This window comes from Papio anubis, chromosome 9 (genome assembly GCF_008728515.1).
Source record: "Papio anubis isolate 15944 chromosome 9, Panubis1.0, whole genome shotgun sequence".
In the NCBI taxonomy this organism is placed as follows: Eukaryota; Metazoa; Chordata; class Mammalia; order Primates; family Cercopithecidae; genus Papio; species Papio anubis.
The window spans coordinates 44,768,371-44,793,308 of record NC_044984.1 but is presented as its reverse complement, the minus strand read 5'-3'; the positions used below and the strand labels follow the sequence as shown (position 1 = coordinate 44,793,308).

Genomic DNA, 24,938 nt, shown 5'->3' with positions numbered 1-24,938 from the left:
CAGTGCTTGGCACAGAATAGGCTTAGTAAAGTCTCCTTACATTGTGACTGTTAATTTTAAAAGCCCCTTGAGGGTTTAGTGTGGTGCTAAGCTTGGGGGAAGAGTCCAGTGGGAGGGTACAGAGGGAGTAGAGAACAGGTGCCTCCCCTGTCAGTCAGGCAGGGCTGAGGGGAGGAGCCTGCAGGAATGCTAAGGACTTGGAAGAGTGGGCTCTGGGCTCCGTGGCAGCTAAGATGCCAAAGAAAACAAGGGCCAAAGAAACCCCGCTATTGTTCCTGCCCAGTTCTGGCATTTCCTGCTGGAGCAGCTCCTCCCCCAAGTCTCTCCTCTTAAGGCCAGAGGTCCGTTCGTCCTTTCTTCCATGAGTCCCAGCGCTCTGTCCCCAGCCAATCATGCCAGCTGTATGCAGGATTTTCTTCTGGGTCTGAGGGTTGGGCTGGACAATGACCCTGATGACCCCAGAGATCACTGGGGGCCAGGCTCCTTCGCTGCTGAACTTGCCTCCAGTTTGCACCCTTCCACTTGCTTTCTCATCATCTCTCAAGTGCTCACAAGTGCTCACAAGAGGCTAGGTTACCAGGGGAAGCTCCAACCTGAAGATTTGAGCTAATGAGGGACTGTAAAGGCCAAGACCTTGTTATTGCCATTTTAGAGATTCAGCATATGATCTACAAAGTTAGAGATTATAATTGGCCTCCACTGTGTGATTTCATTCCAAGCTACCCACGAAGAAACCCAGACTCAGAGGTCACTTGCCTAGGGTCACACAGTGACCTGAGATAGGAACTACAGGTCACCACGCAGACTTGGTCACCAGAAGTGGGCCTGGTGAGGCCAAAGAAGGAGACTTCATCTGTCAAGGTTACTCACATTGGGCAGCTGATTCTGTTTCCCAGGCCTGCGTCTGAGGCCCCTCCATCTCTCTAACCACTAGAGTCCCTCTGTCCCCAAGTCATCACAATAAACTCCTATTATGGCTTGGAATTATCTTTGCTCAAGCACTCAGGCCCTGCCCTGTCACCTCCAGAGGAATGCCCGGGACCTTTCTTAGTTGAGAGATGGGTCTCCCCATTGGTGGCAGGGGGAATTTGAATGTCTCAGGGAGAGCCCTTCCCCTCCTCTCCTGATATGGGGACCTCTGAGCTCCCTGGGAGAACTTGAGGGCTGGGGTAGAAATGGTAGGGAGTTCTACCTGTCTTCTGGTACCTTGGACTGTATTTGTATTGACCACTGCCACGTTGTGGAAGAACACTACTTATTGGCAAATGAGCATTTATTGAGTGCTTATTATATGCAGAGCAGTTGAAGGAAGGTAGATAGGAGAATGCCATCTAAGAACTGAAAGCAGCCCTGTCCCCAAAGGGCTTACAGTCTAGCTAGGAGGCATCGTATATATACAACATCACAGCTTAAAGATACAAAACAACATTGAAGCACCATTTGCAGGTGCAACGTCATTTGGCACAAAGTGGGAGTATGGGACAGCTCACAACCTTCTCTGTGCCCAGCTTGGGGACCTGGAGGTCTGTCCACCTGTCTCCACACTGCCCTGCCTGTATGGTTTGGTGTGAGTGATCTCTGTTCTCTGACTAACCAGGTGCTCTTCAAGGGCAGAAACCAGCCCCACGTTCTTTGTCCTGTCTACCTTGCTGCCCTCGCCAAGGTTCTCTGTCCACTGCAAGACAGTGGGTTGGGCTGGAAAGGTCCAGCCATGTGTTCTGGCTTCTGCAAGGGCCTCCCAGGAGGAGCCTAGGATTTGCCTCAGTGGAAAAATCATGGGATTTTGCATAAAAAGCTCTGAGTTCAAGTCTTGGCTCCACTATACACTACCTGTGAGACTTTAGACCAGTGTCTTAGCCTTGGTTTCTGAACCTGTAAAATGGGAAGAACAATATTTGCTCTACCTTTGTCACAGGGTTGGGAGATAATCACAGGGGACGATAAGGGGAAGCTTTGGAAATAGCAAAACCCTTTATGGCTGGGGGCCTTTGTCCTTCCCTAACCTATCAGAAGTTTGAGGAAGATTAGATGAACCCTTCCATGCAAGGCACCCAGCACAGCAGCTGGTACACAAGAGATGCCAGGAACTGCCAATTTCCCTTCACTCCTGGAGTTCCATCACTTGGAATCCTTTTTTGACCTCTGACCCCAATGGGCAATAGAAGCTGGAAGTGGTAGGGATTTCATATTTAGTTTTGGGGGAGATGCAATCCAAGAAGTGAAACAGACATAGAGATAAATTCTTGGCTTCTTCTAGAGGAGTTTGTTGGGGTAGGTGGGGTGGGGACGAGGTGCCTGAGACACATCCATGATGGGCTCATAGCTCACTGCCTTGCTGCCTTTGAACCTCTAGAGCAAGGACACTCAGGTGCCAGGAGGACAGCTGTGGAGGTCACTTCGGTTTCTGACTCCCCCACTCTTCTGGTAGTGAGGCCAAGTGGCTGTCACTAGCTATTGGGGGTTTGGGAGAGTCCTCTCCATAGCACCTATGGCCTGGGGCAGCCTTTTTTGGACCTCAAAGAGAGCTTTGGTCAAGGAAGACAGTAAAGAGCATAGATCAGACACAATTACAGAGATGTTCCTTATACACTGTCTTTCTTGGATGGAAGCAGAAAGGAGAAAGAGGCTAGAGACTCAGTGCCTGGTGCACAGTGGGTGCTTGGTGCAGTGTGAGCTAGATATAGACAGAAGTCTTGAAGGCATGGAGGCCACAGAGAGCATGAGGGTGGGGGATTCAAGGTATGACCCACATATTACTTACACAGCAGGCTGGAGAGGGAAGGAGAGAATGGATGGGGCTGGGTGGTGGGAGGAAGGAGGTGGGAGAAAAGATAGGGCACACATGCAGGGTAAGGAGAGGTTAAGAGGCTGGACCAGGATGGGGCCAGCCCCAAACCCATCTCCTTCTGCCTGGATCTTGCAGGCTCCCAGGACTCTCCTTTGCTTTGGCCATCAGTGAAAGGAGGTAAGGGATGTTGAGCTTCCCCCAGGAAGCAGAAATAATGAAAATGATTCTAGTAATGCGTGTTAATGGTATTAAGAATTACAGTTTACACAGCATCTTTACATGCGTCATCTCACTTAATCCCGGTTAATCTCATTTGAGAACAGTCATACTGGCCTAGAAATTTAGAAGCCTGGGTTCTAGACTCAGATCTGCCTCTGCCTGGAGAAGTCATTTCCCTTCCCTGGTCCTGAGCGCAACAGGCTGCTCTATCCACAATGACTGTTCAGTGGTAGGAGCCAGAAGCAGAGAATCACAGGCTGTGGAGAGGCAGAGAGAGAAGGAACAGAGGTTCCTGGGGCAGAGGAGCTGCTGCCCGAGGACTGGGGAGAATGAGATGGGTGATGAAGGGGTGTTGCCTGGTGCCCATGGTTGCATGCCTGAGTGCCTTGCCCAGCCAGCCACAGGTGTGTGCTGGGCAAGAGGGCTGACTTGGGAAACTGAGTGTCTCCTTTCAAGAAGTGTCTAGTTGCAAATCTCCCCCTCTCCCAAGACAAAGGCCCGGGTCCCACAAAGGGCTTTTGTTTTCTCTGCCGAAGTGGGAGGCTAATCTCTGGATCTGGGGCACCCCTGGAGACGGGGGTCCTGGGCACACACAGCATACACACACGTGAAGGTGTGCACACTCATATGCCTGCTTCCTCTTTGGAGAGGTTCTCCCTCACCACAGAAAGGAAATCTTTGGTCACCAAAGCGCTGGGGCCCAGCGCTGCAGGTAGGGGACATTTTCCAGGAGGAGCCAGATTGCAGCTGGAAATCAAGGCCCTCCCTTCAGCCCTCTCAAAGTGGCCTCCTTCCCTTCCCCTGAGGATGACTGGCACCCACACTTATCCACTGCAGAAGTGGATTTATTGCAGGTTGGGGAGGAAGGGGTGCAAGGGGAAGTGAGAATTCCCCAGCCATGCACACTTGCACCAACGTAGGCAAACCTGTTCACACTCAGGGGCATGCACAACCCTGCATGTGAGGACAAAGGAGAACTCGGGGATGAACACACTTGCACACTAATAAAACCAGTTGCACTCTTTCCAGAACCCCCAAGGCAGGGGTCTGTACACTCCCCACCCGGTACCTGGGTGCAGGCTCTCAAGAGTTTCGCTCTTACCACCCACCTGCCTCCCTCCGCAGCTCAGTCCCCCAAGTTCCCAGTTCCCTGCAAAAGGCTGGAGGATCCACTACTGGCTGCTCACAACCTCGGGGCAGGGGGCCTGCCAGGCTCAGGGCTCCCTCCGGCAGCCTCCTCTACGCTTGCTCACAGCACTGGCCTCGGCGCGCACGTACAGGAAGCAGCTACTCTGCGCTGGGGGCCAACTTCAGACCTGGGGGAGAGGAGGGACGGGGTGGGCCCTTCTGCTTCGGGCCTCACACGCGTCCATCGGGGCCGTAGAGGCCGCTGACGGCCCTCAGGCCTTGGTGCCCCGTGGGAGGCTCTGCGGCGAGTGCAGCTCCACCGACTGCCGCCGCCGCACCTCGCGCTCCTCCCAGTCTGTGTCCGGCTCCAGGCCCTTCAGCACTGCCAGGCGCTCCGACAGGCTCTTGGCTGGCGGGAACAGCACGTAGTTGTAGAGGAGGGAGCCCAGGATGGCGCCCACCAGGGGTCCGATCCAGAAGACCTGGGGGCGAGCGGAGAGAGTGGCTTGGCACCCGAGCCTACACCGGCACGCGGAGCCCGCAGGCCCCGGTGGCACACTCTGCGGCCGCACCCCTCCTCCCCGCCATTAATCTAGTGAAATGCTTATTTATGTAATTAGCAACGACAACGCCAGCTGCTGGGGAAGCCTTATCAGTGCGAGGTTAAGGGTGCGAATTTTGAAGCCACTGCCTGTGTGTGAATCCTGATTCCACCACTTAGATGCTGTGTGTACTTCAACAAGTTACTTACCATCTCTGTGCCTTTCACTATAAGAATGCCTATCTCCTAGGGTGGTTGTGAAAATTGAATGAGTTAATGTTTGCAAGGCACTCAGAACAAGGCTCACCACATTCTAAGCACTAGATAAGTGCTAAATACTACCACCTGTAGAGTTCTAAGTGCCAGACACTGCATTATCTGGGTTACACCGGTAGCCTCACTTACTGTTCCCAAGAAGCCAGTGAGGTAAGCTGTTGTCATCCTCATTCACAGTTGTGGAAACTGAGTCTTTGGCATCAGATCTGAGGGGTGAAACCCAAGGCTCCCCAGGACCAGGAGGAGTGTGGTGGGTTTGAGGTACCGCTGCTGAGCCCCAATCCCATGCTATTCCAGCTCTTGTTCTCCCTCTAAAATGGGCTTTTAGGGAAGGGGAGGGCAGTGGGTTTCAGCCATTACCCAGTGGTCATCAAATTTGCCAGTGACGACAGCTGGAGCCAGGGAGCGGGCGGGATTCATAGAGCAGCCGGTGTAGTGGATCTGCAGTGGGAGGAGGGTATCACAGAGAGAAGGCAGGTGAGGACAGGGCAGAAAGTCCTTGTCCCGCACTGCAGTGCTTGACCTCAGCCTAAAGGGAACCCACGTGATGGACAATTAACTTCACGTTTTATTTAAAGAGCTCTGTATTCTTTGGGGGCTGGAGTGATATCTGTCCCTCTGGGGTATCTGGGAGTCAAACCTCTGGGGTGTCTGTTCCTCTTGAGAGTTCTGTGTATGTGTCCCTCTTGGGGTCTCTGTGTCTGTCTCTGGAGTGGTCTGTGTGTCTGTTCCTCCAGGGAGGCTGGAACCTATGGCCATGACCTACCCCCAGGAGGTGGCCCAGGGCCACGGAGAAGCCTATGGAGAGAGCAGGGGTGCCCGGGTTCTCTCCACGGCGCTCATCGGTGGAGGCAAAGATGCAGAGCACCAGCTGCAGCGTCAGGAAGAGCTCCACAGTCACCGCCTGGCCAGCTGTCGTGCTGTTGCTGAGCTGGGGACAAAGAGGCAGGTAGGGGAACACTGAGCACACTTTCCTCTCTGGCTCCATCTTCCTGTCCACCTGCAGTCAAGGCACCAGGGGGGCCTCTGGGCTGGGAACCAGAACACCTGGGCTTGCCAGACACCTTAGCTGGAACAACTGATCCCTTCTTGTTGGGCCCTGGCCCAAAGGCAGCCCATGATCCCCCAGGATGCCCGTGGTTTCCCTGCCAGAGGTAGGAAAACTGACTCTGTAGCCCATTAGATTGGGGGTGAGGTTGGGATCCTTCAGTGTGAGAGAAAAAGGATGCTGAGATCCAGAATTTCTGTTTCCTGAAGAACAAGAACGGAAGAGGTTTCAACGGCCTCAGGAAGCTTTGGACTGGTTAGCAGGAAGACCTTCCCCTCTCTCTAGACCATCAGGCCCTGGTGCAATGAGAGGCCCGTGGTCTGTCTTCCTGAGGTCAAATGGCTCCCAGGGACAGGACTTGGGTCTAGGGGATGGTCCTAGTGTGCCCCTTTCTGCTATGAGTCCACTATACACCTTTTTCCCTAACCCTTGTCTATTCTCCACTGCCTTTCAGGCCTCAGCTTTGCCCTGTTGGTTTGCTCCCTGCACATCCTATGGAGGTTGGGGTGAGGGCCCTGGAGCTGTGTCGGACAATGCCTCCACACCCATGTAGGTTGCCCATGGTCTCAGCAGACCCTGCCTTGGGTAAGGAGAGAACTCGGGGCTGAGTAAAGAGGTGATTTCATAACTGGGCCACACCCAGCACTGGATTTCTCCTTGGGTTTTGTCACCCTGTGCCCTACGCCCTGCCTTCTGGGACTGGGCACCGTGCTGGGTGGAACAGTGACAGCTCTCAGCTCCCACGCTCTTTCTCCAGGCCCTGAACCCCCACCCCTGGGTCCGAGACATCAGGTCAGAACCCTTGGGTCTCTCTAGGGTCTAACCTCAATCCCTCCTGTTGTTGTCCAATGCAGAGTCTCTAGAGGACAGTGAAAAGAGCTTTGGAAGCAGACACTTTAGAGGCCTCTGACTTGCCATGAGACTATTTAATTTGGCCTCAGTTTCTCCTTCTGCGAAATGGGATAACAAAATGGATTCTGGAGGATGGTGGGAGGACTGGAAATGACTTATTGGTTCTGTGACTTGGATCAATTCACTATTGAGCCTCAATTTGCCACTCACAATAGGGGGGAACCACAGAATTTCCCTTATAGCATTGTACCAATGATGAGATGATAGCTGGCCTGGCACAGGGCAGGTGCATGTCAATGATTAAATTCCTGGTGGCCAGGCTGGCTCTTAGTGTCCTCAAAGGACACATGGGATGGTCTTGAGGATCATCTGGCTCTCTTTAGCCTCAGGGCAAATTGGTCCCACCACTGCCCCATTACATCCAGGCAGGGTTCTCCCCAGGTCCTCAAGGTGGTAAATGCTGAGAAGTGGCATGGAGGAGTCCTCCCAGACCTTTCTCTTCTGAGGGCCCCAGTCAGTTGTGAAATGATGGAGGAGGAGGACTGCATGTTTCCCATGGCCTCTCACTCCCAGTGCCCTGCTATTACAGAAGAACTTCCTGGTCATGCTCTCAGGAAGTTCCTTTTTCAGTCTAACTAGACCTCTTCTTGCTGTAAACTGAACTAATTTTGTTCTCAGAGGAAAAGAGCCCGCTCCTCTGCTTGCCCACCTAGCCTGTCCTTGGCCCCTGGCCCCCAACCTTGTCACATTTTCCTCTTTAAAGAACAGAGCCTTGGTGTGGTGGCTCATACCTGTAATCCTAGCACTTTGGGAGGTGGAGACGGGTGGATCACTTGAGGTTAGGAGTTCGAAACCAGCCTTACCAACATGGTGAACCCTGTCTCTACTAAAAATACAAAAATTAGCTGGGTATGGTGGCACATGCCTGTAATCCCAGCTACTCGGGAGGCTGAGGCAAGCGAATGACTTGAGGTGGAGGTTGCAGTGAGCTGAGATTGTACCATTGCACTCCAGCCTGGGCAACAGAATGAGACTCCATCTCAAAAACAAAACAAAACAAAACAGAGAAGTTCCCTAACTGGGATACCCCTGTCCCACAAATGAGGAAGGGCTACCTGTGCAGAGACGCGGGTGGCCACAGAGATTGTGCAGGACTTGTCAGAGACATCAGGACTCTTGTCCAGTGGCCCAGGGATGGAACAGGCCAGGAAATACTGGAGACTGAGGCACAAAAGAGGCACTTGCTGTCCTGGCTTAGGATGGGGGTATAGAATGAGAGTTGGTCTGTTGGGAGCACAGGTCGTTCCTCCACACTCATGTCTCTTGGATTCACAGGGCCCACACAGACCTAAGAGGGGAAGGGGGTGGGACATGGGGGAAGGGACTGTGGCACCACCCTCAGCTCCCGAAGGGCCCACGGGGCCCAGTTAGCACCTGTATCGTGTAATCAGCAGCCAGCTTATGGGCTCCAGGGACCTTGTCAGGGTTTGGAGAAGGAAGTATGCCCATTGCTGCTTGTAGGGCTATGGTGTGTCTGAGCCTGACCTGTAAGGAGCACCTGCCATAGGGCCTGCAAACCCTCAAAGCAGAAGAAAGGCTGGGCCCCTCTTCTCTCTTGAGGACCCTGTCATGAGCACTCCAAGGCTCCCCGCAGCTTGGAAAGCATGTCTGCTTGGGACACTAACCCCTGCTGAGTTACAGCCTGGTCCTCACTATAACAGAGGCATTGAGTCCAACAGAAACCCAGATGAGGCTTTTCCTGCACGACGGTCAGGGTGGAAGAAGCCTGCAGTCTGTCTGCATCCTGCCTTTGCTCTGGTACCATTGCTCCTTTCATCCTGACCCTCCTATGGTGGCTATGTTCCTGACTCCAGGCTCTGCCTCTCTCTGTCTCTCTGCCTCTGTCTCCATCTCTCTCCCCACCTCACCCAGAGCCCATCCCTCCCATCTCATCCCTTACAAGGGATTCCCCAGGATCTGCCCCTTGTGGATGGCAAAGTAGTGGCTACTCACAGCATTGACAGCCAGGTCCCCGCGGATGTCTGCTGGCGTGATCTCATGGAGCAGAGCGGCTCCGGCCACAGCCCCCAGCAGCTGGGCAGCCACGTAGAAGGTGGCTCGGAGAAAGGAGACATGGCAGCCCACCAGGCAGGCCACAGTCACGGCTGGGTTGATGTGGGCCCCGCTTATGTGGCCCAGAGCCTGTACCAGGGTGCCAATACCCAAGCCGAATGCCATGGCGATCTGTAGCACAGAGGGCAGGGCCTGTGGCCAGTTGAGGGCCGAGCCGAGGCCAAAGAAGACGAAGAGGAGTGTGGCCAGGAACTCTGCGAACACGGCCCTGGAGAAGGCTATGGAGCGGAGCTCCCACATGCTGCGGAGTCCTGCGTGGCTGGCCGGGCTGTCTCAGGGCCAGGAGGCTCTGGGCACTCTCTTTCGCTCTCTACCGCTCTCTTTCTCAAGGCCTCTGGGGAGGCTGGGTTGTGGGCATTTATAGGGTACTTCCATCCCAGATCTGGGCACGTGGTGGGGAGGTGGAGTCGTTGAGGCCAATACCTCTTCTCCATGGCGGCCTCTGCCCCCATGCCCCATCCCAGCCCACCCACGTGCCTATCACCCTATCTTAGCCTTCACAGCTGACTGATGTTCCCCATTTAATGAGCTCCAGATAAGGACTGACGTCCCTGGTTTTCCGTGTTTGTTCCCTTGGTTACCCCAGGGCTGCTGCCCCAGGGCCTCTCCCAGCCTCCACGGGGTCTTGTGAATGGGAACTTCTGGTGGGGATTGTGCCCAGTGCCCCTCTCTCTGACTCGAACTGTTGACCAAGGCAGGGGCAATACCTCACACAAAACTAAGAGTGCGTGAGTGCTGCTCCTTCTGGTAACTGGGAAGTTCTTCTGTCAGACCTCCAATTACTCCTGCTTCACAGGGATGGAAAACAACTGGTTGGCTTGTGACAGATTTCCAGGGCATAAAGGTTTGTGTCTTCTGCGTTTGCATTCTTGCAGCTAATCACCCATAAATCATTAAGCTTCACCTTCTCCTGGGAGCCCCAGCCAAATAGCAGCTCCTAGAGCCTGGGGGCACTGGGACCCTGGCCCTCGGTGATGGAATCAACCTGGGGGCGGCTGAGGAAGCTGAGGGTGTCCATTCTGGCATCAGCCTGTTCCATCTATGTGACTTAACCTTTCTTGTCTTTCTCTGTAAAATGGGAAGAATAAAACTGACCTAGTGGATTGGGGTTTGGATTGAATGAAACAATGTATGTCAAGTGCTCAGAGCAGCGCCTGGTCCACAGTAGGTGGTCAATGAATATCAGCCCTTCCTTACAGTATTATTTACACTTTGAGGAGAACAGGTCTTTGTACACTCACGTGTTGGGGGTCCCAGAAGCTGTGACAGGTCCTAGGAACCCCGAGGAGCTTAGGGCCACTCTGGCCACAGGAGAAAGACATTTCTGTGGGGCAGTGAGCTGTGCAGGCTCGGGGCGGCTATGATGGCTGATAAGCAGCTCTCTGGCCTTGGTGCCCACTCAGCCCAGCATCTGGGCAGTGCTGCCTCCTGCTATCAGTGCCGCTGTGGCTACTGGGGTCCTGGAGGTGTTCAACTCTAGAAGTTTCCCCAGCCCCACACACTGGCCCTTCCCTAATCCCTCCAGCCTCGCTCCCCCTCCTGGGGATTCACAGCAGGGTTGGGCTCAGAGTGGGGACAGAAGGATGGGCTTCTGCACCCTGCCCTAGCTCCTGTCCAGCAGGTCCCCGGGCAAGTCACAGTCCCAGCAACAGAAATCTGGGAGAGATTGGAGACTGGAGTGGACCGCTTTATGTTGTATCATGGGGATGTGGGGTGAGTGTAGGCCCAGGGAGGGGAGTGACTCATCTAGGGTGCTCCAGCAGGTTAGTGGCTGAGCTGGGACTGAGCCTGGTCTGGAGCTTTCTGCCACACCCCACATTACCGAGCCACACTCTGTGCCTCAGTTTCCTTGTCTGGACAATGGGAGTGTAGATGCCTACCCCATAAAGTTGTTTTGAGAATGCAGTAAGATAATGAACGGGAAAGTATTTTGCAACTGAGAATGTATCATACACATATGTATGGGGACTCATGACTCCTGCTATTGTGAAGGAGGAGGAGGAGAAAGGCGAAGAGGAAGGGGAGGAAGAAAGAATAAAAATTACCCATACAGAAGGGATGCTCCAAAAGAGCAGGGATTCCTGTGGGGTTTGTTCTCCAGTGTATTTCCAGTGCCTAGCGCCTGGCCTGACACATAGACACCTGGCACCCTAGCACTCTTCCCTCAGCCATCCCTCCCAACTTCAGGCATTCTGGGTCCTCTGGGAGAAGATCGAGGGAGAGGGGGACCCCTATCCCTGTCATATAAAGGGCATCTGGGACCCACCTCCAGACTCTGCACATGGGAAGAGACAAGGACTCAGAGGGGTCTGGCTTGGGTGTGCCTCTGCCCCCACCCAGGGAATATTCCTTCCCCACTGCTGCTACAATCTCCACCTTCCAGTTTCAAGCAATTCTCTTGCCTCAGCCTCCTGAGTAGCTGGGATTACAGGCACACGCCACCATGCCCGGCTAATTTTTATATTTCTTTTGGTAGAGATGGGGTTTCACCATATCGGCCAGGCTGGTCTCCAACTCCTGACCTTGGGATCCACCCGCCTCGACCTCCCAAAGTGCTGGGATTACAGGCATGAGCCACCGCGCCCGGCCTACTCCTTTCTTTTGTGGCTTCATGTATCACTTCTCCTGACCTTCGGACATACTGTCCACCCCAACTGGCCAAGTTCAGGACTGAGTCTCAGGGTCCCTGGAAAACCTTCTCTTTGGGCCTCATGTGAACTGAAGCTGTGACAGTGGCTTCTAAATCCACACCCAACCATTTAGTTGCTGTGTGCTCTGGGATGGGACGCACACCCTTTCTGGTCTCTCCTTTTGTCAAGGTATTCACGATCTTGAGGAGTGGCCCACTGACCCTTGATTCTGGGAAGAACCGCCGCTAACCCAGTCGGGTGAAAATCTCTTGCTTCCCAATACACCAGGATAGGTATGACAGCTTCTCCTTGGAGCCCACAAAGCCCCAACCCGAATTTGCATATGTTTGTGGTGTGTGTGTTGTGTGGTTGTTCAGCCACACAATCATACGTTTAGAACCTGATGGGATCTTGGAGATCATCTTGCCCATGGATTTTAGTTGCCGTGATAAGAACATGAATTCCAGAGAGAGTGTGACCTGCCGCACAGCTTACAATAGTAGTCAGGACTCACATTCTGATCTGGCCCCTAGTCTGGGAGGACAGGAAGGGGCCAACAGTGACCCAGCTCATGCCTGTGTTTGCATTTGCCCTTCATGCCAGGGAGGAAGAAGGTGTTCCCATCAAAGCTGGTGGGGCTTGGCTGTGCTTCTGGCTGGCAGTTCTGCTCCCCTGAAGGGATGGCTGCATTTTTTCTAAAATGGCCACTATGCTGTCTCTTAGGAAATCTATTCATCTATCATGCACTATTAATTAGAACATGACAAAAATTGCTGATGAATTCACAGCAATGTGAATGTGCTTAATGCCACTGAACTGTGCACTTAAAAATGGTTAAGATGAGGGCCAGGCGCAGTGGCTCATGCCTATAATCCCAGCACTTTGGGAGGCTGAGGTGGGCAGATCACCTGAGGTCGGAAGTTTGAGACCAGCCTGACTAACATGGAGAAACCCCATCTCTACTAAAAATACAAAATTAGCCGGCTGTGGTGGCACATGCCTGTAATCCCAGCTACTCAGGAGGCTGAGGCAGGAGAATCACTTGAACCCAGGAGGCAGGAGTTGCAGTGATCCGAGGTTGTGCCATTGCACTCCGGCCTGGGCAACAAGAGTGAAAATTAGTGTCAAAAAAAAAAAGGTTAAGATGGTAAATTTTATGTTATGCTTATTTTATAGGCTGGGCTTGGTGGCTCATGCCTGTAATCCCAGCACTTTGGAAGGCCAAGGTGGGCAGATCACTTGAGCCCAGGAGTTTGAGACCAGCCTGGCAACGTGGTGAAACCCTGTCTTTACAAAAAAATACTCACAAAAAGTTAGCTAGACATGGTGGTGTGCACCTGTAGTCCCAGCTGAGGTGGGAAGATTGCTTGAGCCTGGGAGGCAGAAATTGCAGTGAGCTGAGATTGCGCCACTGCACTCCAGCCTGGGCGGAAGGGTGAGACACTGTATCACACACACACACACACACACACACACACACAAAAGCTATTTTAGATTTATTTAGATATCAGTCTTTAAAGTCAAAATTGCTCTTTTGCATGCATAAAAGGAAATTATAGGTAAAACAAATTGAGCTAAAATAGTCTCCAAATTTCTTCACATTCAGAGTCCAATTTTCCTGAAACCCTCTTTGACTCAGAGTCCTTGATTTTCTGCATGGTATCACCTTCTGTGCCATCAGGAGCATTGGCAATGTGCCATTCTTTAAAAGATTGTCCACTATTGTTTCCAGCATTTATTTTCAAGCTTCAGCTACTCATTCCGCAAGCTTTATTGCTGGTATTTTCTAGCTTCATGTGTGACTAGCAATCATTTTGCCCTTTTCTCAGTAATAAAACAACACAACAGTTCCATTTATTTACGGGGCTCTTCCTTTCTTAGGTCTCATAAAACACTTGGCTGCTGTTTTGCAAGAAAATATGAAATTGTGGTCATTCTTCAATGATAACTGCTTCACTAATATCAAATTCTTGCTACACTCTTCTGTTTGCCCGCCTTTCTGCATACACAATAACTGTGTTTAAATGCTAAACCACAGTGTAACCTTTTTGAAGACATTTTAAACAGCAATTAAGCTGAAGGCACGGAACTCACCTGACCAAGTTTAGGTATGCGCAAGCAATGACGGCCACTCCCAGCTGCCACACGAGCAGAAGAGCTCTTATGATGAGAAACGAGATACACCTTAGAATTGGTGAAACATGGCAGTTACAAGATTAAACCCATATGCAATGCCCATTCTGCCATGCATTGTTCTAGACATTCTTGGATATATCAGCTCACTTAAACCCTCACAACCATCTTAGGAGCTAAATATTGTCATCCTGTTTTTTAAAGATGAGGAAAATGAGGCAGAGAGAGGTCAAGTAACTTTCCTGAGATTTCACAGCTAGTAAGTGGGAAGGCAGAATTAGAACTCCAGTAACCTGGCTTTGAGAGAACTTTTTTGATTGTAAAGGTGAGTCCCTAATTCACTCCCTGAAATAATCAAGATGGGAACTCGGTGGGAAAGAGTGCTTAAGTTCTTTGAATAATAAAGACACGGATTAGGGTGTTGTTTGCTGGTGGCTTGAAAGAGGAGACGGGGGCGGTGGAAAAGAGGAGGTGGAAGGAGGGTGTCTGGGAGCTGGGCCTGGTTGAGCCGTGGCTGTGGCCGTGGCCGGTGAGGACGCCCCCTGCTGGAGCACTGTGATGGAATTCGGAGCAGCCCTGTCTGACAGTTGACATGAGGTGTGTTTCCTGCTCTGAGCTGAGTCACAAATGCCCTCTACTCTCCCTGAAAGGTCGGTAAAAGTGGGTCACACAGCAGGCCTGTGAGTCTGGTGCTTTGGGGACTGAGGGAGAAGGGAACGGGTAGATCCACAGTCGGGACAAAGCGGGATGGAGTGAAGAGAGCAGCCCCTGGCTGCGGCTGGCAGGAGAGGAGGGTGGGAGTCGTGGCTGGGGCCTCAGACAGCCTCCGAAGGATGGAGGGCATTGGATCCTTGCAGCTCTGAGACACAGCGTGAGCCGTTTGATTTCTGTGTAGGGTTTCCAGATAAAATACAGGACATCCAGGTAAATTTGAATTTCAGATAAAAAACAAATGATTTTGTTAGTATAAGCATATTCCAAGCGATGTTTGGGACATACATACTAATACTAAAAACATATTATTTCACTGGAGGTCTGCAGACATCTGGGTTACAAACTAAATCTTCACAAGGACTTTTGGGAATCAGTTCTATGAGACCTATTTTACACAGGAGGAAACTGAGGAACAAAGGGATTAGACAAGTTGCCCATCATTACAAGGCTAGTACGTGACAGAAACAAGCTATGAATATAGAAATTCATGCCTTGTCTTGACAATAGGCTGACTTCCTCCTCCAAACCCTACCTCGAAGCCCAGGTGGTCGTGACGGTTGAGGCCCAGGGGGAGGCAGGGAAGGTCACAGGTCCAGGCTCCTGGGGAGACACAAAGACAGCTTCCTGCCATTTCCCTCCTGCCCATGGGGTGAGACCCAGGGATGAAGAAGATGGGATCTTGCTAACCTCCCATGGCTACCCATTGCCCTCGAGACAAGCCAGACCTTGAACTTGGCATGTCCTCCTTCTAGCCCTTTCATCTCTGAGCCTGATACCTATTGTTTCTTCTCTTTGGAATCCGTGTCACCACCATTTCTCATGGCTAACTCTTCCTCAAACTCCAGGCCAGTGGCTTTGAGACCTTTGTGATTGAGACCTGCAGTGAGAAATACATTTAATATCCTAACTAATAAACATGATCTCTCAGACAGACAGATAGTTAGATAACTGAAACTAACATTTCACAAAACAGTATTTCCTAAATGTGATGTTGTAAATTCCTCTCTATTTCACTAACAAGTAATTCAGGTCACAACTACTAAACTGATTGTAAGACCCACGAATGGGTTGCCACTCACAGTTTGAAAGACGCTGGTGGAGGTTCTGGCTGAAAACTTGCTTTTCTATTGGGAGAGGCTTCCTATAGCCCGTAACACACAGTCCCAGGGGCATCTGCCCAGGGTTTGCCTTTTGTGTTGCTCACAGATGTGACCCTCTGCTCAGCGTCAGGCTTCTCCTCTGGACTGTGAACCCCTAGAGGGCAGGGTCCATTTCTGGATTTGCTTACTATGGCACCGCAGTGCCTAGCACAGGCCCTGGCCCTTTAGAGGTGCTCAGTATATGTTTGTCGAGTGAATCAATGAGCAAACTGCCAGCCCTTATGCCCCCCTAAGCCCACTTGCACCCTGCCCCACACCTGCTGTGTTGCAGCCACGTGGTGGTCCTCAGGGACCTGGTTCAGGGGAGAGGTTGATTCTTGGAGCTTGGATGGAGAGAGGGAGCGTGTGCATGTGTGAATCGGTGGGATAAGGGGCCAGGAACAAGTCTGCCCACATTTGACAAAGATTAGATGTGGGCAGCTAGGGTCAGGGAAGCCTTTCTAATTACACTGCTTTGTGAAATAGTGAATTCCTACCTGCTTGGAGGGTCCAAGCAGGCTGAGCAAAATGCCAGAAAAGCTTGGCAAGGGTTTGTGCACCAGGGGAAGGGTTGAATAAGCTGACTAATGGGGGTCCTGTCAGCTCTGCTGTGTGGAAGAGTACAGGCTGCAGGCTAATAAAGCTTCCTTATAGGAGGCAGCTGGGAGCCATTGTGGGCACTAGCAGGAGGGGAGAGCAGCTGGGAGGAGGAGTTGCAGGAGGGCGTATCTCCTGACACAGCTCCTCCTCTGACCTCTGAATTCCTCCCAGTCCCTGGCTTCCTCCCCCATTACATCTGGAGGGGGCTGTCTGGGCTGCAGGCCCCAGAGCAATGGTGCCTCTGTAGCTTCCCAGCTCCCTGGGCTTCCATGCACACTGTGGGACTCCTTCTCTCAGGGCTGGGGGGCAGTGGAGAAGCTCTTACCAGCTGGTCCTGGAGAGCCGATGTCTGTTTCAGCCCTATAGGGAGAGGGAGGAGCTGTGACTGCCAGGGCCAGGCTGTACTGGGGTCATTACCAGAGAAGGGGGTGGAAATTAGTGATGCCCCGGGACCTTGCTCACAAGGGTCACCCAAACCTGTTTGACTCCCTGCTCAGAGGAGCTGCGGCTGAACCGCCCTGGCTCTCCAGTGCCTGCCTCCAGCATTCAGGGACTCAAGTGACTGGGTGACCTGCAGGACCTGGCTCAGCATCTGCACAGGGCCGTGCTCTCTCCCACCCTGCCTCACACCCCCTCCTGCCCCTCCCTAGCCTCAGCCTCTGACAGCCCTGTGCCTCTCCTTAAAGCCTGCCCTGCCCTTCCTTTGCCACAGCTCTGAGTCAGGCTCACCTTTTTCTCTCAACGATGTGAGAAGTGGTTACAAACCCCATCACGTGAATTAGGGATAGGGAGGCTTAACGAGGTTAAGCTGCCCACCAAGTCCTGTGGCCCCGCCCTGCAGCCCCGTATTTCACCTCCATCATAGCACGGGTCACGCCACCCCAGATGATTTGCTGAAGCTCCGAGGACGAGAGCCAGATCGAATTCGCCTTTGTTGTCCCAACATTTCACACATGATTGGCATGGAGTAGACACTCCAAAAAATGTAAAATGAACGAAAGGTTTGTCCAAGATCAAACAGCTAGGAAGCAGCCAAGCTATAATTCAAACCCAGATCTTCCTGTATCTCAGCCTCACACCCTTCACCCTCCTCCAGGTAAGCCTCTCTGACTTACTCAGTCAAGGCAGCTTTCCCTTCCCCCAACCCCCTCAGAATCCTGGGCATTTGGATGTGTTCCTATCCCCCTCTCCCCTGCACTATCTGAAGGCAGAAACTTGGGATAGGGTCTCAGCTTGGCTCTGATCCTGCTCCGCCCCCAGAACCAGGAGGAGCTCTATGAGTGTGGGATGCCTGGGCTGAGGGTGGAGGGCCCAGGAAGGAGGGCCTCAGCCAAACCAGTGGTGTCTTCCTGCCTGGGATCACCCACCCTGCCTCATCGTCCCTGCTCATTGGGCCAGGGGCCAGGCTTCCACCTGGGACTGGGCCTGCCAGCTTCTCACAAGGGCCAGCCCAGGCCTTGGTATTCTCTGGGGTGGGTCCAGGTGGGGCATCTAATCCTCTGCTCATTTTGCTGCAATTCAATATCAGCCTCCAATTTGCACGCTCTGCTGCCATCCTTCCTTCCTCCTCTGGCTGCACTGTGTATTTTCCACGGCTCTTCTGAAGGCCTCTTGGGTACCCTTGGGCTGACCTCACCCCCAGGCCTTCTCAAGGCTGGGCGTTGGCCTTGGGATGGAGGGACCACCATCCCCACGGCGGGAGCAAGGCCTGCGTGACCAGCAGCCTGGGGGTGGATTCAGGTTCCACTGTCTAGGCTGCCTGGCTGTGGAATCCACAGCCATCCAGCCTCTCAGAGCTTCCGTATAAACATATGTAAAATTACCTGCACATGGCAGGTGTTAAAAGAATAGAAGTTGAGGCTTCCCCAAGGGCTGAGGGCCCCATAGCTCTGGGAAGTCCTTTACCATGTCTAACCATGCACCTCTGGCTACAAAATCGGCCCATTCTCCTCTGGTTCTACTTGATGGATGTCTGTTTTCTTGAGATTTTAGCACACTTGAGGCAGTTCATTGTATTTATTTATTCATGCAACAAATATTTATTGAGCACCAGCCATGTGCTGACTGCCAACCATATGCCATTCACTGTTCTAAAGTTGAAATATGTCAGGAATTGAAACTGACAAAGATCCCTGGCCTGGTGGGGCTTACAGTACAAAGGAGTTTATTCAGTCTATGGGGCAGTTTACTGGATGATGGCCCGTCTCAGCTTGTTCTCCTCCACTTTAAAGAACCTGAAGAAAAAAAGATGAAAAGAAATTGTAAATATTGAAAAATAACAGTGTGAACTCTCAGACGTCATCTTTACCCCTGTCTTACCACCGCTGCTTGAATTTAAGTAATGCAATTAGAAGTATGGGCTATTACTTAAAAAGTTAAACACAGATTTAACATGTGATCCCACAATCCCACTCCTAGAATCAAAATCAGGTGTTCAAACAGTAACTTGTACACACATGTTCGTAGCAACATTATTCACAATAGCCAAAATGTAGAAATGATTTAAATGTCCATCAATACATAAATGGATAAACAAATTGTACTATAGCCACACCGTGAAATATTATTCGTTCATAAAAAGGAAGGAAATACTGATGCTTGCTACAACACGAATGAACCTGAAAAACATTATATGGGGTTTTTTTTGTTTTTTGTGGTTTTTTTGAGACGGAGTTTCGCTCTTGTTGCCCAGGCTGGAGTGCAATGGTATGATCAGGGTAGGGGTCACCACTCTTCACCCTTATTTTCTAGAGCTCCACCAGCCCAGAGCACATGCTCAATAACCGTTTCCTATAACCAAACCCTCTGTCGCACCTGTCACATTGTTCCAAAATTGTTGCTCTTTCAAGAAGCCTACCCAGATGGACTAGCGGGCAAAAATTTCTTCCTACCAAGGTGACACCACTGGCCTCACCCCTCAATCCACTTTACATCTCACTGTGCAAAGACCCACCACCTGCCTTGAAGACAGCGAAAATGGATCAGATGCTGGATTGATGGGCTGTTCGTCTTTGGACATTCAGTTATCTGCCCCGGGCATGTGTAAATATCCAACTGAGGCTTCTGGGTGTCTTGATATCAAGTTCCAAATTCTCAGCAGGCTCATTGCATGCCCCCCCTGCCCACCTCATCACTCTAGGGAATTTCTGGCCACTTCATTCCTCCAGAGGTGACCTCTTGGGTCCCCTGCACACCCTCATACTGCCCAGAATGCTGCATGGAGACTGTCCCAGCTGCGACATCCCTGCCTGGGACACCCTCATTCCATAGAGCTCTGGCCCCTTCCTCTGCATCCATCCATGAGTTCCCTTCTCCAAGAAGCAATCTTTTTTTTTTTTTTTTTTTTTCTTTTGAGATAGAGTCTCGCTCTGTTGTCCAGATTGGAGTACAGTGGGGTGATCTCAGCTCACTGCAACCTCTGCCTCCTGGGTTCAAGTGATTCTCCTGCCTCAGCCTCCTGAGTAGCTGGAATTACAGACGCATGCCACCATGCCCGGCTAATTTTTGTATTTTTAGTAGAGATGGGGTTTCGCCATGTTGGTCAAGCAGGTCTCGAACTCCTGACCTTAGGTGATCTGCCTGCCTCGGCCTCCCAAAATGCTGGGATTACAAGTGTGAGCCACCGCGCCTGGCCGAGAAGCTCTCCTTGACCAAGTCCTTTCCCCCTAAGCTTTCTCCCTCCCTGTTCTCAGCTCTAGTCAGATTCTGACTTATTCTGGGTGTGGTTCTGGCTCCCAATCGGGGGTTTAACGTCCTCAAGCAGACTTCACCCTATCCTAGGATCATGGACAGAAATGGAAACAGGACTAGAAAGCAGAGAACTCTCGGGGGTGCACAGAGGGGAGTGAGGCCCTGGAGCCTGAACTCTGGGCAGCCAGGACTGCAGGAGGAGGAGTCCCTGGGGGCCAGGTCACATTCCTATAGAGCCCCCCGAGGTTCTCTCCCTGGACTGGAGGGAGCTTCATGGAGCTGTAGGGAGCAGTGGTCAAGTGTTCTACTGACTCAAGTTCCATCAGCAGTTTCCCAATAGTCCCCCGGAGCAACACGAGATAGCCCTGGGTCCTCTAGGACTCCAGCAATGGGCTGGGCAGAGGGCCTGCTGGGGTGAAGGGCATAGGATGGGGTTGAGGGTCTAGATTAAGGGAGGGGTTTCACACCCCACAACTCTGCAGTCAATTTATTGTTACCCCGCACCTTTGACGATTGAACCCGAAAGAAAAGATTGTCTGTCTTTCGGTGGTTCCTGGCCCAGGGTCTGGCTGCATTGTTGCTTCGGCGGTACAAATTTATCGACACTGCATCTAGGCTTCCAATACTTCCTGATATGAGTTTTCATAGTGAAGTAATCCCCAGCCAGAAAGAGCCTCTGCTTTTGACTGAATTCCCGTCCACGAAGTACCCGCCAACGTTATCTGGCGTAATCCAGTCTGTTCCATATCTTCCTCCATAAGAAATGGAACAATTGACCTTTCGACTTATTCCACTAGAAACTTTTCTTTTCCCTTCTCTTCTCTCTCTTCTTTCTTTCTTTCTTTCTTTTCTTTTCTTCTTTCTTTCTTTCTTCTTCTTTTCTTTCTTTCTTCTTTCTTTTCCTTCCTTTTCTTTATGACGGTTCGAGCCTCTATTCTGCTGAGGAGCGCGATCTTTGTTCTTTACCGGTGCCCGCCTCTGGTCTTTATCTGCCTCAGTTCGGTGAAGATCTTTAGGGCGCCACCACCTCGCTTCAAGATTTCGGATGAGATTTGGTTTTGACCAGCTGGATCTCGATCTCCTGACCTCGATCCGCCTGCCTCACCGGTGTTGATTGTTTATTTACCGCACCGGCGAATCTGAACAATTACAACCTCTGCCTCCCAGGTTAAAACGATTCTCCTGCCTCAGTCTCCTGAGTAGCTGGGATTACAGGCATGCACCACCATGCCTGGCTGAGTTTTGTAGTTTTAGTAGAGACAGGGTTTGACCATGTTGGCCAGGCTGGTCTCGAACTACTGACCTCATGATCTGCCCATCTTGGCCTCCCAAAGTGCTGGGGTTACAGGCGTGAGCCACCGCGCCTGGCCTAGAAACATTTTTCAAAGCATGACATCCACAGCAGCAATGGAGGTGGGGATAGATAAAAGACAGTGTCTCTTGTGGTGAAAAGGTAGCAACTGACTCACCCCAACCCTGCAGGGGATGTACCCGGGGTCCAGAGAGGAAAAGAGGTTTTCCCAAGACTGCACAGCAAACCATGGATACATATCAAATGTGAGCACAAGTCCCTGACTCCTGGACCAGAGCACTTTCTACCAGGCCACCTGCCTTCCCCACTCTCCCGGGGACCACAGAGACTCTCATACATGTGATTTACTCCATTCTACATTTGTAGTTTCCTATTCCTCATGAGAGCGGTCTTTCAATATCCCCTTGCCTTCTCTCTCCAGAGTCTTTGACCACCTGTTTGTTCAAGAGTAAGTGCCAAAAGAGTCCATACTATATGATTCCATTTGTATAAAGTACAAAACCAGAAGAAATTGATCTATGCTGTTACAAGCCAGGGCAGTGGTCACCCTTGGAGAAGGTGGCACCCAGGCCGGGCGCGGTGGCTCAAGCCTGTAATCCCAGCACTTTGGGAGGCCGAGACGGGCGGATCACGAGGTCAGGAGATCGAGACCATCCTGGCTAACACGGTGAAACCCCGTCTCTATTAAGAAATACAAAAAACTAGCCGGGCGAGGTGGCAGGCGCCTGTAGTCCCAGCTACTCGGGAGGCTGAGGCCGGAGAATGGCGTGAACCCGGGAGGCAGAGCTTGCAGTGAGCTGAGATCCGGCCACTGCACTCCAGCCTGGGTGACAGAGTGAGACTCCGTCTCAAAAAAAAAAAAAAAAAAAAAAAGAGAAGGTGGCACCAGGACGGGGAAGGAGAGTGTGGGTGTTGGCCATGCTCTGTTTCTGGACCAGGGTTCTGGTTACACAGATGTGTTCAGTGGGTGGAAATGCATCAGGTTGCACACTAATGACATGTGCATTTTAAAGTACGTTTGTATACTGCAATTAAAATTTTTAAAAAGTTAAATTTAAATGATCAATAAATATTCATCTTAAATGATGGAAGACAGCAGCTTGGGCCTGTTTCTAAGCAATGTGTTGACTTTTGGACAGAATTACACCACCATCAGCCATCCTCAGTGCCGTGGAGGCCCTCCCTCCCCACAGCTGCAGCTTGGCCAGTCAGTCAAAGGCCCCAGCACAGGGAGGTGGAAAATTCTGCATCTTGCAATACCCAAGCCTTATCAGGACCAGTAATCTCTGGCCCAGTCACACGGAGCCTCCTGGGATTTGAGCCCCAGTTGCAGTGAGTAAGGACCCTGAGGGGAATGTCCAACCTGGTGACAGGGAGAAGGCCTGCACTGGTAGTAAGGCAGGCAAGAGACAGCAGATATTAAATGCCCTCCTGGGCAAAGGACAGCTGCAACCCAGGGCCTGGTGGACCTTGGAACTGTGAGCTGACTCAGGTGGACACAATGACATCTTTCAGACAGTTTCGTCCTGGCCCAGTTCTTGGGTGAAGAATGCAGCTGAGTGTATGAGTGTGTATTGGTATATGTGCCTGTGAACATGCCTTCATTCTAGCTGTTCCTTCTGCCTGGAACACTTTATCCAACTGCCTGAAACCCTCCAGCCTTGTCTCTACCTGGTCAAATCCTAGGCATGCTTCAAGGCTCAGTTCAAATGTGTGATGTGGCCTGAGGCCTGACACCTCCTTGCCTCCCAGGCAGAATGAATCCTTTACTCCTTCTCTGGACCCACCATATGACCTAGCACTCGCCCCACCAATCAGAATAGTAGGGTGTGCTGCCTCCAATTCTGGACTGTGCCGTCCCTGAGGACAGGGGTTATGACACTCCAGCTCTCTTGTCGGGTTTGTTTAAGGGAATATATAAGTGCATATATCTCTGGGAGCATATATTAGAATCAATTAGGACTATCCCTCTAAACAAAGAAAATCATTAGCAGATTAATTAAGAGTCCTGTTCAGAGTGCTAATTCAAAGGCTAAATATCTTTTAACTTAAGCAGGATCCAATGTTTGATAAGACCTGTTACTGGGTTACAGTATTGATTGAGGCTGAGCCTTGGCTGTGGAATGCCTGAGTATGCAATTCACACATAATTCCTCAAGTGATTTGGGCACATTTTTCTCTTATTGACGAGCATTATAATGACTATAATAAACCAAAGAAACCTCCGGTGAAACAACACATGACTATGCTTGTCAATAAAGGTGTAACCATTAGTTTAATGAATGCATTTCCCAAGTGCTTCTTTGTTAAGGATGTTTGCCTAGGTTCTGACCAGAATAGAAATGGTGTGAATGACGCAATAGCATTCATTTAGTTATCCACTCATTCATTCATTTACCAAATCCTCAGCCCCACCATAGTCCTAGGCTCCATGCCAGGGGCCATAGGAAATTCTTTCTTTCTTTCTTTCTCTTTCTTTCTTTCTTTCTTTCTTTCTTTCTTTCTTTCTTTCTTTCTTTCTTTCTTTCTTTCTTTCTTTCTTTCTTTCCTTCTTTCTTTCTTTCTTTCTCTTTCTTTCTTTCTCTTTCTTTCTTTCTCTTTCTTTCTTCCTTCCTTCCTTCCTTCCTTCCTTTCTCTCTCTTTCTTTCTTTCTTTCTTTCTTTCTTTCTTTCTTTCTTTCTTTCTTTCTTTCTTTCTTTCTTTCTTTCTTTCTTTTCTTTCTTTCTTTCTTCTCCTTCCCTCCCTCCCTCCCTTCCTTCCTTCCTTCCTTCCTTCCTTCCTTCCTTCCTTCCTTCCTTCCTTCCTTTCTTTCTTTCTTTGGTGGGGTTTCGCTCTTGTCGCTCAGGCTGTCCCCCAGAGTAGAGTGCAATGGTGTGATCTTGGCTCACTGCAACCTCCACCTCCCGGGTTCAGGTGATTCTCCTGCCTCAGCCTCCTGAGTAGCTGGGACTACAGGTATGCACCACCATGCCTGGCTAATTTTGTATTTTTAGTAGAGATGGGGTTTCACCATGTTGGCCAGGCTAGTCTCGAACCCCTGACCTCAGGTGATCCGCCCACTTCAGCCTCCCAAAGTGCTGGGGTTACAGGTGTGAGCCACCGCACCTGGCCTGGGGAATACTTTCAAGTGAACAAGACCCCTGCCCTCAACGAACTTACTTTCCAATAAGATTGGAGATCCCAGCAGCCTCATTTGAATACAAGACACTATAAGAGGAATACTAACAAAATGTCCAGAGGAAGGCATATTCCAAATGGTGAGCCTGGGGAAAGTTCCCTAGAGGACATAGCAATTGGCTTGGAATGACTTGAATATGCAGGATTTTGTTAATAGCAACATATTTTTTCCCTTCTATGAAAGGAATTCATGCTTTAGAATGGCCAAACCAATCTTGAAAAAGGAGAATGAAGTTGTAGGAATCACACTTTTTGATTTTAAAACTTTTTTTATAGCAGGGTCCTGGGGTCACACCTGGTTCTGCCACTTTCCAACTATGTGAATTTATTTTTATTTTTAATTTAATTTTTTTGAGACAGGGTCTTGCTATGTTGCTCAGGCTGGTCTCAAACTCCTGGGCTCAAGAGATCCTCCCACCTCAGCCTCCTAAGTAGCTGAGATTAGAGATGTGCACCACTACACCGGCTCCTGATTTTAAAACTTACTACAAAGCTACATTTGTACTCTGTATCAAGCATCAAGACTGTGTGTAACTGGCATAAGGATAGATATCATAG

General features: G+C 50.9%; 1 protein-coding gene across 3 annotated transcripts; it reads right to left on the bottom strand.

Annotated features, from left to right (window-relative positions):
• Window positions 1–1,241: 1,241 nt before the first annotated feature.
• On the bottom strand, window positions 1,242–10,081 carry AQP2 (aquaporin 2). 3 transcript variants are annotated; one of them, XM_009180698.4, is made up of 5 exons: window positions 8,866–10,081; window positions 7,968–8,105; window positions 5,719–5,883; window positions 5,313–5,393; window positions 1,242–4,617 (listed from the first exon to the last, which is right to left on the bottom strand). In XM_009180698.4, exons 1-5 carry the CDS (start codon window positions 9,223–9,225, stop codon window positions 4,408–4,410), a joined length of 954 nt encoding a protein of 317 aa, XP_009178962.1. In that variant the 5' UTR covers window positions 9,226–10,081; the 3' UTR covers window positions 1,242–4,407. The 3 variants fall into 3 exon arrangements, with proteins under 3 accessions (XP_009178962.1, XP_009178963.1, XP_003906399.1); XM_009180699.4 differs by lacking the exon at window positions 7,968–8,105 and having other exon boundaries at window positions 5,593–5,883; XM_003906350.5 differs by lacking the exon at window positions 7,968–8,105.
• Between the last annotated feature and the right edge of the window lie 14,857 nt (window positions 10,082–24,938).

Excerpts from the sequence above, each read along its gene's own strand:
- AQP2 (XM_009180698.4), bottom strand. The coding sequence starts at position 9,225 with ATGTGGGAGCTCCGCTCCATAGCCTTCTCCAGGGCCGTGTTCGCAGAG. Across the intron at positions 8,106-8,865 it reads GGGACCTGGCTGTCAATGCT|CCAGGACAGCAAGTGCCTCT; the intron begins GTGAGTAGCCAC and ends CCCCATCCTAAG. Across the intron at positions 5,394-5,718 it reads CCCTGGGCCACCTCCTGGGG|ATCCACTACACCGGCTGCTC; the intron begins GTAGGTCATGGC and ends CTCCCACTGCAG.